At 29.6% G+C, this 13,977-nt stretch overlaps 2 protein-coding genes across 2 annotated transcripts; both read right to left on the bottom strand.

Annotated features, from left to right (window-relative positions):
- Positions 1-9,065: 9,065 nt before the first annotated feature.
- TVAGG3_0803850 (uncharacterized protein) lies at positions 9,066-9,840 on the bottom strand (the record flags this gene model as incomplete). The annotated part of the gene is made up of 1 exon (XM_051247449.1): positions 9,066-9,840. A coding segment is annotated over one exon (775 nt), but the record flags the coding sequence as incomplete, so codon positions are not given.
- A 2,219-nt stretch (positions 9,841-12,059) lies between these two features.
- TVAGG3_0803840 (uncharacterized protein) lies at positions 12,060-13,289 on the bottom strand (the record flags this gene model as incomplete). Its single annotated transcript, XM_051247448.1, has 1 exon — positions 12,060-13,289. The coding sequence occupies one exon, from the start codon at positions 13,287-13,289 to the stop codon at positions 12,060-12,062; it is 1,230 nt and encodes a 409-aa protein (XP_051082923.1).
- Positions 13,290-13,977: the final 688 nt, after the last annotated feature.

Raw genomic sequence — 13,977 nt, 5'->3', positions numbered from 1 at the left:
GTACACATTGCAGTCAAATAGCTTATAAGGATAAAACCTATCATTACAGGGAAAAAGATGGTGTATAAAAACTTTTTATTATCTTCATATGAATGTTCAACATCAAAATGAAGATAATCATAAAGAAATGGCTTTTTGTAAAGCCCTGTTGTTGTAATCTCTATTGATCCCTCTTTTGAAATGTCTTTAATCGCATATTCAGGTAGGAACTTGGAGATTGAATTATATATAAATTTATAATTATTTAATGATAATGTAACGTCAATAGTATTTAATATCAATAATCGAAAAACAGGAGTTAAGATTGATGAATTGATACTAATATTTTTAAGGCCTGGAACTACGAAATCGAAATTTCCATTATCTAAATAAAACAAAATTGATGGATATCGAGTTGAATTAATTGTAAATGAAATATTAGAATATCCTTTGCTCAAATTCAGTTCTTTTGAGCTACTATCATATGCAAAGACGTGGCCATCCATATAAGGATTTGGTAAGAATGCGCAGTGAACATATATGCATACATCTGAAGCATTATTTGTTGGTATTATTCCTAGACTTATTGGTGAATATCTTTCAAAATTTAGGAGACTTGTAAAATAGGATGAAATTTGAGTGTTAGATTCGCGAGCACCATAAAAATAGTCTTGGTCACGTAAGAAATCATTATGAAGTTCCATAGAATCAATCGTAAATTCAAACATATGTGAATTATATTCGATTTCAAATGAAATAATACAATATGTGTTTTCTCGAATAAAAATGTTACTCTCGGGTTCTAATATGTTGGGGGCGGTCGAATTAGTATAATATGTGACTGTTCGATTTTTGGATGAAACCAGAATGTGATATGTAGTATCGTAGTTCGGAATTAAAACAAAATTTATTTGTCGTGTTTCTGAAAAAATTATGTTTGTGACAGAGACTAGAGGTAATGGATAGAAGCCGGTGATAAAAATGGCTTTGATTGATGAATTAAGAGAAATTAAAAAGTATTCTAAATCGTTCGTTGCGTATGATTCACGAGCTATAGTTTGTTCTTCGTGTCCGGTGAATTCATATATACTATTGTATTCATTGATCATAGTTAATATAACAAAGTAAAACTTTTCGTCTTTTGATGGAGAACGTGGAGGTATAATTCGAACTGCTTGTATGTATGAACTATTATCAAATTCGCTCGACGGGATAACACCATGACCCATGTGAACTGTATATATTGATAATGAAAAAACAAAAGAAATCATAATAAATTGTCACTTTTTCACCCAAACTTTTAAATTATCATTGTCATTTGACAATAATGATAATTTTATCACTTTTCCAGACGAAAATAATAATCCTTTAAATTTGGTATGTTTTCGGATCACTACATACACCAAATATATATATATATATATATATTGATTCCTCATTTCTGATGCTTGAGATTAAGGTCGCAAAAAAGTGCGGAAATTAAAAACCGCAGTTTGAGTACTTTCTGAGAGTCTGTTTGTCAGAAAATATACATTTGTAAACTTTCTGACACTAAAATTTTTTTGGTCCTTTCAAAGTTTTTGACAATGTCAAAAAGTATACATCGTGGCTCTCAATTTTCCTCTCAAACGGCGGTTTTTTAAAAACGCTCGTTTTTTCATCGACCTTATATAACAAATAAAAGACAAAAAGAAATATTTATATAACAAGCAAACAAAAAAAAGCTTAGAGTAAAATTTTGTTTCTGAATGCTGTCAGCATTGCGAGTAAATATCCAAGAAGGATAAATCCTATCATTAAAGGGAAAAAGATTCCGCTAATTCTATCTTTGAAATCATATTTATTATCAAACTTAATGTAATCATTAAGAAATGGTTTCTTGTAAAGGTCTGTTGTTTTAAACTTGATGAACCCATTTATTGATGTGTCGTTAATATTCGCTCGTAAAGTTTGGAATGCAGTGTTAGACATAATATTAATTTTATAATTTTTTGATGAAATTTGATATGAGAGACCATTAAAAACCATAAATCGTAAATAAAAATCAGATTTTGATAAGTTAATGGTGATATCTCTCAGACTTGATACTACATAATCGATTTCTTCATCATTTGAATAAAACAAAATTGATGGATATCGAGTTGAATTAATTGTAAATGAAATATTAGAATATCCTTTGCTCAAATTCAGTTCTTTTGAGCTACTATCATATGCAAAGACGTGGCCATCCATATAAGGATTTGGTAAGAATGCGCAGTGAACATATATGCATACATCTGAAGCATTATTTGTTGGTATTATTCCTAGACTTATTGGTGAATATCTTTCAAAATTTAGGAGACTTGTAAAATAGGATGAAATTTGAGTGTTAGATTCGCGAGCACCATAAAAATAGTCTTGGTCACGTAAGAAATCATTATGAAGTTCCATAGAATCAATCGTAAATTCAAACATATGTGAATTATATTCGATTTCAAATGAAATAATACAATATGTGTTTTCTCGAATAAAAATGTTACTCTCGGGTTCTAATATGTTGGGGGCGGTCGAATTAGTATAATATGTGACTGTTCGATTTTTGGATGAAACCAGAATGTGATATGTAGTATCGTAGTTCGGAATTAAAACAAAATTTATTTGTCGTGTTTCTGAAAAAATTATGTTTGTGACAGAGACTAGAGGTAATGGATAGAAGCCGGTGATAAAAATGGCTTTGATTGATGAATTAAGAGAAATTAAAAAGTATTCTAAATCGTTCGTTGCGTATGATTCACGAGCTATAGTTTGTTCTTCGTGTCCGGTGAATTCATATATACTATTGTATTCATTGATCATAGTTAATATAACAAAGTAAAACTTTTCGTCTTTTGATGGAGAACGTGGAGGTATAATTCGAACTGCTTGTATGTATGAACTATTATCAAATTCGCTCGACGGGATAACACCATGACCCATGTGAACTGTATATATTGATAATGAAAAAACAAAAGAAATCATAATAAATTGTCACTTTTTCACTCAAACTTTTAAATTATCATTGTCATTTGACAATAATGATAATTTTATCACTTTTCCAGACGAAAATAATAATCCTTTAAATTTGGTATGTTTTCGGATCACTACATACACCAAATATATATATATATATATATATTGATTCCTCATTTCTGATGCTTGAGATTAAGGTCGCAAAAAAAGTGCGGAAATTAAAAACCGCAGTTTGAGTACTTTCTGAGAGTCTGTTTGTCAGAAAATATACATTTGTAAACTTTCTGACACTAAAATTTTTTTGGTCCTTTCAAAGTTTTTGACAATGTCAAAAAGTATACATCGTGGCTCTCAATTTTCCTCTCAAACGGCGGTTTTTTAAAAACGCTCGTTTTTTCATCGACCTTATATAACAAATAAAAGACAAAAAGAAATATTTATATAACAAGCAAACAAAAAAAAGCTTAGAGTAAAATTTTGTTTCTGAATGCTGTCAGCATTGCGAGTAAATATCCAAGAAGGATAAATCCTATCATTAAAGGGAAAAAGATTCCGCTAATTCTATCTTTGAAATCATATTTATTATCAAACTTAATGTAATCATTAAGAAATGGTTTCTTGTAAAGGTCTGTTGTTTTAAACTTGATGAACCCATTTATTGATGTGTCGTTAATATTCGCTCGTAAAGTTTGGAATGCAGTGTTAGACATAATATTAATTTTATAATTTTTTGATGAAATTTGATATGAGAGACCATTAAAAACCATAAATCGTAAATAAAAATCAGATTTTGATAAGTTAATGGTGATATCTCTCAGACTTGATACTACATAATCGATTTCTTCATCATTTGAATAAAACAAAATTGATGGATATCGAGTTGAATTAATTGTAAATGAAATATTAGAATATCCTTTGCTCAAATTCAGTTCTTTTGAGCTACTATCATATGCAAAGACGTGGCCATCCATATAAGGATTTGGTAAGAATGCGCAGTGAACATATATGCATACATCTGAAGCATTATTTGTTGGTATTATTCCTAGACTTATTGGTGAATATCTTTCAAAATTTAGGAGACTTGTAAAATAGGATGAAATTTGAGTGTTAGATTCGCGAGCACCATAAAAATAGTCTTGGTCACGTAAGAAATCATTATGAAGTTCCATAGAATCAATCGTAAATTCAAACATATGTGAATTATATTCGATTTCAAATGAAATAATACATATGTGTTTTCTCGAATAAAAATGTTACTCTCGGTTCTAATATGTTGGGGGCGGTCGAATTAGTATAATATGTGACTGTTCGATTTTTGGATGAAACCAGAATGTGATATGTAGTATCGTAGTTCGGAATTAAAACAAAATTTATTTGTCGTGTTTCTGAAAAAATTATGTTTGTGACAGAGACTAGAGGTAATGGATAGAAGCCGGTGATAAAAATGGCTTTGATTGATGAATTAAGAGAAATTAAAAAGTATTCTAAATCGTTCGTTGCGTATGATTCACGAGCTATAGTTTGTTCTTCGTGTCCGGTGAATTCATATATACTATTGTATTCATTGATCATAGTTAATATAACAAAGTAAAACTTTTCGTCTTTTGATGGAGAACGTGGAGGTATAATTCGAACTGCTTGTATGTATGAACTATTATCAAATTCGCTCGACGGGATAACACCATGACCCATGTGAACTGTATATATTGATAATGAAAAAACAAAAGAAATCATAATAAATTGTCACTTTTTCACTCAAACTTTTAAATTATCATTGTCATTTGACAATAATGATAATTTTATCACTTTTCCAGACGAAAATAATAATCCTTTAAATTTGGTATGTTTTCGGATCACTACATACACCAAATATATATATATATATATATATTGATTCCTCATTTCTGATGCTTGAGATTAAGGTCGCAAAAAAAGTGCGGAAATTAAAAACCGCAGTTTGAGTACTTTCTGAGAGTCTGTTTGTCAGAAAATATACATTTGTAAACTTTCTGACACTAAAATTTTTTTGGTCCTTTCAAAGTTTTTGACAATGTCAAAAAGTATACATCGTGGCTCTCAATTTTCCTCTCAAACGGCGGTTTTTTAAAAACGCTCGTTTTTTCATCGACCTTATATAACAAATAAAAGACAAAAAGAAATATTTATATAACAAGCAAACAAAAAAAAGCTTAGAGTAAAATTTTGTTTCTGAATGCTGTCAGCATTGCGAGTAAATATCCAAGAAGGATAAATCCTATCATTAAAGGGAAAAAGATTCCGCTAATTCTATCTTTGAAATCATATTTATTATCAAACTTAATGTAATCATTAAGAAATGGTTTCTTGTAAAGGTCTGTTGTTTTAAACTTGATGAACCCATTTATTGATGTGTCGTTAATATTCGCTCGTAAAGTTTGGAATGCAGTGTTAGACATAATATTAATTTTATAATTTTTTGATGAAATTTGATATGAGAGACCATTAAAAACCATAAATCGTAAATAAAAATCAGATTTTGATAAGTTAATGGTGATATCTCTCAGACTTGATACTACATAATCGATTTCTTCATCATTTGAATAAAACAAAATTGATGGATATCGAGTTGAATTAATTGTAAATGAAATATTAGAATATCCTTTGCTCAAATTCAGTTCTTTTGAGCTACTATCATATGCAAAGACGTGGCCATCCATATAAGGATTTGGTAAGAATGCGCAGTGAACATATATGCATACATCTGAAGCATTATTTGTTGGTATTATTCCTAGACTTATTGGTGAATATCTTTCAAAATTTAGGAGACTTGTAAAATAGGATGAAATTTGAGTGTTAGATTCGCGAGCACCATAAAAATAGTCTTGGTCACGTAAGAAATCATTATGAAGTTCCATAGAATCAATCGTAAATTCAAACATATGTGAATTATATTCGATTTCAAATGAAATAATACAATATGTGTTTTCTCGAATAAAAATGTTACTCTCGGGTTCTAATATGTTGGGGGCGGTCGAATTAGTATAATATGTGACTGTTCGATTTTTGGATGAAACCAGAATGTGATATGTAGTATCGTAGTTCGGAATTAAAACAAAATTTATTTGTCGTGTTTCTGAAAAAATTATGTTTGTGACAGAGACTAGAGGTAATGGATAGAAGCCGGTGATAAAAATGGCTTTGATTGATGAATTAAGAGAAATTAAAAAGTATTCTAAATCGTTCGTTGCGTATGATTCACGAGCTATAGTTTGTTCTTCGTGTCCGGTGAATTCATATATACTATTGTATTCATTGATCATAGTTAATATAACAAAGTAAAACTTTTCGTCTTTTGATGGAGAACGTGGAGGTATAATTCGAACTGCTTGTATGTATGAACTATTATCAAATTCGCTCGACGGGATAACACCATGACCCATGTGAACTGTATATATTGATAATGAAAAAACAAAAGAAATCATAATAAATTGTCACTTTTTCACTCAAACTTTTAAATTATCATTGTCATTTGACAATAATGATAATTTTATCACTTTTCCAGACGAAAATAATAATCCTTTAAATTTGGTATGTTTTCGGATCACTACATACACCAAATATATATATATATATATATATTGATTCCTCATTTCTGATGCTTGAGATTAAGGTCGCAAAAAAAGTGCGGAAATTAAAAACCGCAGTTTGAGTACTTTCTGAGAGTCTGTTTGTCAGAAAATATACATTTGTAAACTTTCTGACACTAAAATTTTTTTGGTCCTTTCAAAGTTTTTGACAATGTCAAAAAGTATACATCGTGGCTCTCAATTTTCCTCTCAAACGGCGGTTTTTTAAAAACGCTCGTTTTTTCATCGACCTTATATAACAAATAAAAGACAAAAAGAAATATTTATATAACAAGCAAACAAAAAAAAGCTTAGAGTAAAATTTTGTTTCTGAATGCTGTCAGCATTGCGAGTAAATATCCAAGAAGGATAAATCCTATCATTAAAGGGAAAAAGATTCCGCTAATTCTATCTTTGAAATCATATTTATTATCAAACTTAATGTAATCATTAAGAAATGGTTTCTTGTAAAGGTCTGTTGTTTTAAACTTGATGAACCCATTTATTGATGTGTCGTTAATATTCGCTCGTAAAGTTTGGAATGCAGTGTTAGACATAATATTAATTTTATAATTTTTTGATGAAATTTGATATGAGAGACCATTAAAAACCATAAATCGTAAATAAAAATCAGATTTTGATAAGTTAATGGTGATATCTCTCAGACTTGATACTACATAATCGATTTCTTCATCATTTGAATAAAACAAAATTGATGGATATCGAGTTGAATTAATTGTAAATGAAATATTAGAATATCCTTTGCTCAAATTCAGTTCTTTTGAGCTACTATCATATGCAAAGACGTGGCCATCCATATAAGGATTTGGTAAGAATGCGCAGTGAACATATATGCATACATCTGAAGCATTATTTGTTGGTATTATTCCTAGACTTATTGGTGAATATCTTTCAAAATTTAGGAGACTTGTAAAATAGGATGAAATTTGAGTGTTAGATTCGCGAGCACCATAAAAATAGTCTTGGTCACGTAAGAAATCATTATGAAGTTCCATAGAATCAATCGTAAATTCAAACATATGTGAATTATATTCGATTTCAAATGAAATAATACAATATGTGTTTTCTCGAATAAAAATGTTACTCTCGGGTTCTAATATGTTGGGGGCGGTCGAATTAGTATAATATGTGACTGTTCGATTTTTGGATGAAACCAGAATGTGATATGTAGTATCGTAGTTCGGAATTAAAACAAAATTTATTTGTCGTGTTTCTGAAAAAATTATGTTTGTGACAGAGACTAGAGGTAATGGATAGAAGCCGGTGATAAAAATGGCTTTGATTGATGAATTAAGAGAAATTAAAAAGTATTCTAAATCGTTCGTTGCGTATGATTCACGAGCTATAGTTTGTTCTTCGTGTCCGGTGAATTCATATATACTATTGTATTCATTGATCATAGTTAATATAACAAAGTAAAACTTTTCGTCTTTTGATGGAGAACGTGGAGGTATAATTCGAACTGCTTGTATGTATGAACTATTATCAAATTCGCTCGACGGGATAACACCATGACCCATGTGAACTGTATATATTGATAATGAAAAAACAAAAGAAATCATAATAAATTGTCACTTTTTCACTCAAACTTTTAAATTATCATTGTCATTTGACAATAATGATAATTTTATCACTTTTCCAGACGAAAATAATAATCCTTTAAATTTGGTATGTTTTCGGATCACTACATACACCAAATATATATATATATATATATATTGATTCCTCATTTCTGATGCTTGAGATTAAGGTCGCAAAAAAAGTGCGGAAATTAAAAACCGCAGTTTGAGTACTTTCTGAGAGTCTGTTTGTCAGAAAATATACATTTGTAAACTTTCTGACACTAAAATTTTTTTGGTCCTTTCAAAGTTTTTGACAATGTCAAAAAGTATACATCGTGGCTCTCAATTTTCCTCTCAAACGGCGGTTTTTTAAAAACGCTCGTTTTTTCATCGACCTTATATAACAAATAAAAGACAAAAAGAAATATTTATATAACAAGCAAACAAAAAAAAGCTTAGAGTAAAATTTTGTTTCTGAATGCTGTCAGCATTGCGAGTAAATATCCAAGAAGGATAAATCCTATCATTAAAGGGAAAAAGATTCCGCTAATTCTATCTTTGAAATCATATTTATTATCAAACTTAATGTAATCATTAAGAAATGGTTTCTTGTAAAGGTCTGTTGTTTTAAACTTGATGAACCCATTTATTGATGTGTCGTTAATATTCGCTCGTAAAGTTTGGAATGCAGTGTTAGACATAATATTAATTTTATAATTTTTTGATGAAATTTGATATGAGAGACCATTAAAAACCATAAATCGTAAATAAAAATCAGATTTTGATAAGTTAATGGTGATATCTCTCAGACTTGATACTACATAATCGATTTCTTCATCATTTGAATAAAACAAAATTGATGGATATCGAGTTGAATTAATTGTAAATGAAATATTAGAATATCCTTTGCTCAAATTCAGTTCTTTTGAGCTACTATCATATGCAAAGACGTGGCCATCCATATAAGGATTTGGTAAGAATGCGCAGTGAACATATATGCATACATCTGAAGCATTATTTGTTGGTATTATTCCTAGACTTATTGGTGAATATCTTTCAAAATTTAGGAGACTTGTAAAATAGGATGAAATTTGAGTGTTAGATTCGCGAGCACCATAAAAATAGTCTTGGTCACGTAAGAAATCATTATGAAGTTCCATAGAATCAATCGTAAATTCAAACATATGTGAATTATATTCGATTTCAAATGAAATAATACAATATGTGTTTTCTCGAATAAAAATGTTACTCTCGGGTTCTAATATGTTGGGGGCGGTCGAATTAGTATAATATGTGACTGTTCGATTTTTGGATGAAACCAGAATGTGATATGTAGTATCGTAGTTCGGAATTAAAACAAAATTTATTTGTCGTGTTTCTGAAAAAATTATGTTTGTGACAGAGACTAGAGGTAATGGATAGAAGCCGGTGATAAAAATGGCTTTGATTGATGAATTAAGAGAAATTAAAAAGTATTCTAAATCGTTCGTTGCGTATGATTCACGAGCTATAGTTTGTTCTTCGTGTCCGGTGAATTCATATATACTATTGTATTCATTGATCATAGTTAATATAACAAAGTAAAACTTTTCGTCTTTTGATGGAGAACGTGGAGGTATAATTCGAACTGCTTGTATGTATGAACTATTATCAAATTCGCTCGACGGGATAACACCATGACCCATGTGAACTGTATATATTGATAATGAAAAAACAAAAGAAATCATAATAAATTGTCACTTTTTCACTCAAACTTTTAAATTATCATTGTCATTTGACAATAATGATAATTTTATCACTTTTCCAGACGAAAATAATAATCCTTTAAATTTGGTATGTTTTCGGATCACTACATACACCAAATATATATATATATATATATTGATTCCTCATTTCTGATGCTTGAGATTAAGGTCGCAAAAAAAGTGCGGAAATTAAAAACCGCAGTTTGAGTACTTTCTGAGAGTCTGTTTGTCAGAAAATATACATTTGTAAACTTTCTGACACTAAAATTTTTTTGGTCCTTTCAAAGTTTTTGACAATGTCAAAAAGTATACATCGTGGCTCTCAATTTTCCTCTCAAACGGCGGTTTTTTAAAAACGCTCGTTTTTTCATCGACCTTATATAACAAATAAAAGACAAAAAGAAATATTTATATAACAAGCAAACAAAAAAAAGCTTAGAGTAAAATTTTGTTTCTGAATGCTGTCAGCATTGCGAGTAAATATCCAAGAAGGATAAATCCTATCATTAAAGGGAAAAAGATTCCGCTAATTCTATCTTTGAAATCATATTTATTATCAAACTTAATGTAATCATTAAGAAATGGTTTCTTGTAAAGGTCTGTTGTTTTAAACTTGATGAACCCATTTATTGATGTGTCGTTAATATTCGCTCGTAAAGTTTGGAATGCAGTGTTAGACATAATATTAATTTTATAATTTTTTGATGAAATTTGATATGAGAGACCATTAAAAACCATAAATCGTAAATAAAAATCAGATTTTGATAAGTTAATGGTGATATCTCTCAGACTTGATACTACATAATCGATTTCTTCATCATTTGAATAAAACAAAATTGATGGATATCGAGTTGAATTAATTGTAAATGAAATATTAGAATATCCTTTGCTCAAATTCAGTTCTTTTGAGCTACTATCATATGCAAAGACGTGGCCATCCATATAAGGATTTGGTAAGAATGCGCAGTGAACATATATGCATACATCTGAAGCATTATTTTTGGTATTATTCCTAGACTTATTGGTGAATATCTTTCAAAATTTAGGAGACTTGTAAAATAGGATGAAATTTGAGTGTTAGATTCGCGAGCACCATAAAAATAGTCTTGGTCACGTAAGAAATCATTATGAAGTTCCATAGAATCAATCGTAAATTCAAACATATGTGAATTATATTCGATTTCAAATGAAATAATACAATATGTGTTTTCTCGAATAAAAATGTTACTCTCGGGTTCTAATATGTTGGGGGCGGTCGAATTAGTATAATATGTGACTGTTCGATTTTTGGATGAAACCAGAATGTGATATGTAGTATCGTAGTTCGGAATTAAAACAAAATTTATTTGTCGTGTTTCTGAAAAAATTATGTTTGTGACAGAGACTAGAGGTAATGGATAGAAGCCGGTGATAAAAATGGCTTTGATTGATGAATTAAGAGAAATTAAAAAGTATTCTAAATCGTTCGTTGCGTATGATTCACGAGCTATAGTTTGTTCTTCGTGTCCGGTGAATTCATATATACTATTGTATTCATTGATCATAGTTAATATAACAAAGTAAAACTTTTCGTCTTTTGATGGAGAACGTGGAGGTATAATTCGAACTGCTTGTATGTATGAACTATTATCAAATTCGCTCGACGGGATAACACCATGACCCATGTGAACTGTATATATTGATAATGAAAAAACAAAAGAAATCATAATAAATTGTCACTTTTTCACTCAAACTTTTAAATTATCATTGTCATTTGACAATAATGATAATTTTATCACTTTTCCAGACGAAAATAATAATCCTTTAAATTTGGTATGTTTTCGGATCACTACATACACCAAATATATATATATATATATATTGATTCCTCATTTCTGATGCTTGAGATTAAGGTCGCAAAAAAAGTGCGGAAATTAAAAACCGCAGTTTGAGTACTTTCTGAGAGTCTGTTTGTCAGAAAATATACATTTGTAAACTTTCTGACACTAAAATTTTTTTGGTCCTTTCAAAGTTTTTGACAATGTCAAAAAGTATACATCGTGGCTCTCAATTTTCCTCTCAAACGGCGGTTTTTTAAAAACGCTCGTTTTTTCATCGACCTTATATAACAAATAAAAGACAAAAAGAAATATTTATATAACAAGCAAACAAAAAAAAGCTTAGAGTAAAATTTTGTTTCTGAATGCTGTCAGCATTGCGAGTAAATATCCAAGAAGGATAAATCCTATCATTAAAGGGAAAAAGATTCCGCTAATTCTATCTTTGAAATCATATTTATTATCAAACTTAATGTAATCATTAAGAAATGGTTTCTTGTAAAGGTCTGTTGTTTTAAACTTGATGAACCCATTTATTGATGTGTCGTTAATATTCGCTCGTAAAGTTTGGAATGCAGTGTTAGACATAATATTAATTTTATAATTTTTTGATGAAATTTGATATGAGAGACCATTAAAAACCATAAATCGTAAATAAAAATCAGATTTTGATAAGTTAATGGTGATATCTCTCAGACTTGATACTACATAATCGATTTCTTCATCATTTGAATAAAACAAAATTGATGGATATCGAGTTGAATTAATTGTAAATGAAATATTAGAATATCCTTTGCTCAAATTCAGTTCTTTTGAGCTACTATCATATGCAAAGACGTGGCCATCCATATAAGGATTTGGTAAGAATGCGCAGTGAACATATATGCATACATCTGAAGCATTATTTGTTGGTATTATTCCTAGACTTATTGGTGAATATCTTTCAAAATTTAGGAGACTTGTAAAATAGGATGAAATTTGAGTGTTAGATTCGCGAGCACCATAAAAATAGTCTTGGTCACGTAAGAAATCATTATGAAGTTCCATAGAATCAATCGTAAATTCAAACATATGTGAATTATATTCGATTTCAAATGAAATAATACAATATGTGTTTTCTCGAATAAAAATGTTACTCTCGGGTTCTAATATGTTGGGGGCGGTCGAATTAGTATAATATGTGACTGTTCGATTTTTGGATGAAACCAGAATGTGATATGTAGTATCGTAGTTCGGAATTAAAACAAAATTTATTTGTCGTGTTTCTGAAAAAATTATGTTTGTGACAGAGACTAGAGGTAATGGATAGAAGCCGGTGATAAAAATGGCTTTGATTGATGAATTAAGAGAAATTAAAAAGTATTCTAAATCGTTCGTTGCGTATGATTCACGAGCTATAGTTTGTTCTTCGTGTCCGGTGAATTCATATATACTATTGTATTCATTGATCATAGTTAATATAACAAAGTAAAACTTTTCGTCTTTTGATGGAGAACGTGGAGGTATAATTCGAACTGCTTGTATGTATGAACTATTATCAAATTCGCTCGACGGGATAACACCATGACCCATGTGAACTGTATATATTGATAATGAAAAAACAAAAGAAATCATAATAAATTGTCACTTTTTCACTCAAACTTTTAAATTATCATTGTCATTTGACAATAATGATAATTTTATCACTTTTCCAGACGAAAATAATAATCCTTTAAATTTGGTATGTTTTCGGATCACTACATACACCAAAATATAATATATATATATATTGATTCCTCATTTCTGATGCTTGAGATTAAGGTCGCAAAAAAAGTGCGGAAATTAAAAACCGCAGTTTGAGTACTTTCTGAGAGTCTGTTTGTCAGAAAATATACATTTGTAAACTTTCTGACACTAAAATTTTTTTGGTCCTTTCAAAGTTTTTGACAATGTCAAAAAGTATACATCGTGGCTCTCAATTTTCCTCTCAAACGGCGGTTTTTTAAAAACGCTCGTTTTTTCATCGACCTTATATAACAAATAAAAGACAAAAAGAAATATTTATATAACAAGCAAACAAAAAAAAGCTTAGAGTAAAATTTTGTTTCTGAATGCTGTCAGCATTGCGAGTAAATATCCAAGAAGGATAAATCCTATCATTAAAGGGAAAAAGATTCCGCTAATTCTATCTTTGAAATCATATTTATTATCAAACTTAATGTAATCATTAAGAAATGGTTTCTTGTAAAGGTCTGTTGTTTTAAACTTGATGAACCCATTT

The sequence above is a fragment of the Trichomonas vaginalis genome, chromosome VI (genome assembly GCF_026262505.1).
Source record: "Trichomonas vaginalis G3 chromosome VI, whole genome shotgun sequence".
Lineage (NCBI taxonomy): Eukaryota > Parabasalia > Trichomonadida > Trichomonadidae > Trichomonas > Trichomonas vaginalis.
Note: the sequence above shows the minus strand (reverse complement) of the source record. Positions and strands in the feature narration are given on the sequence as shown.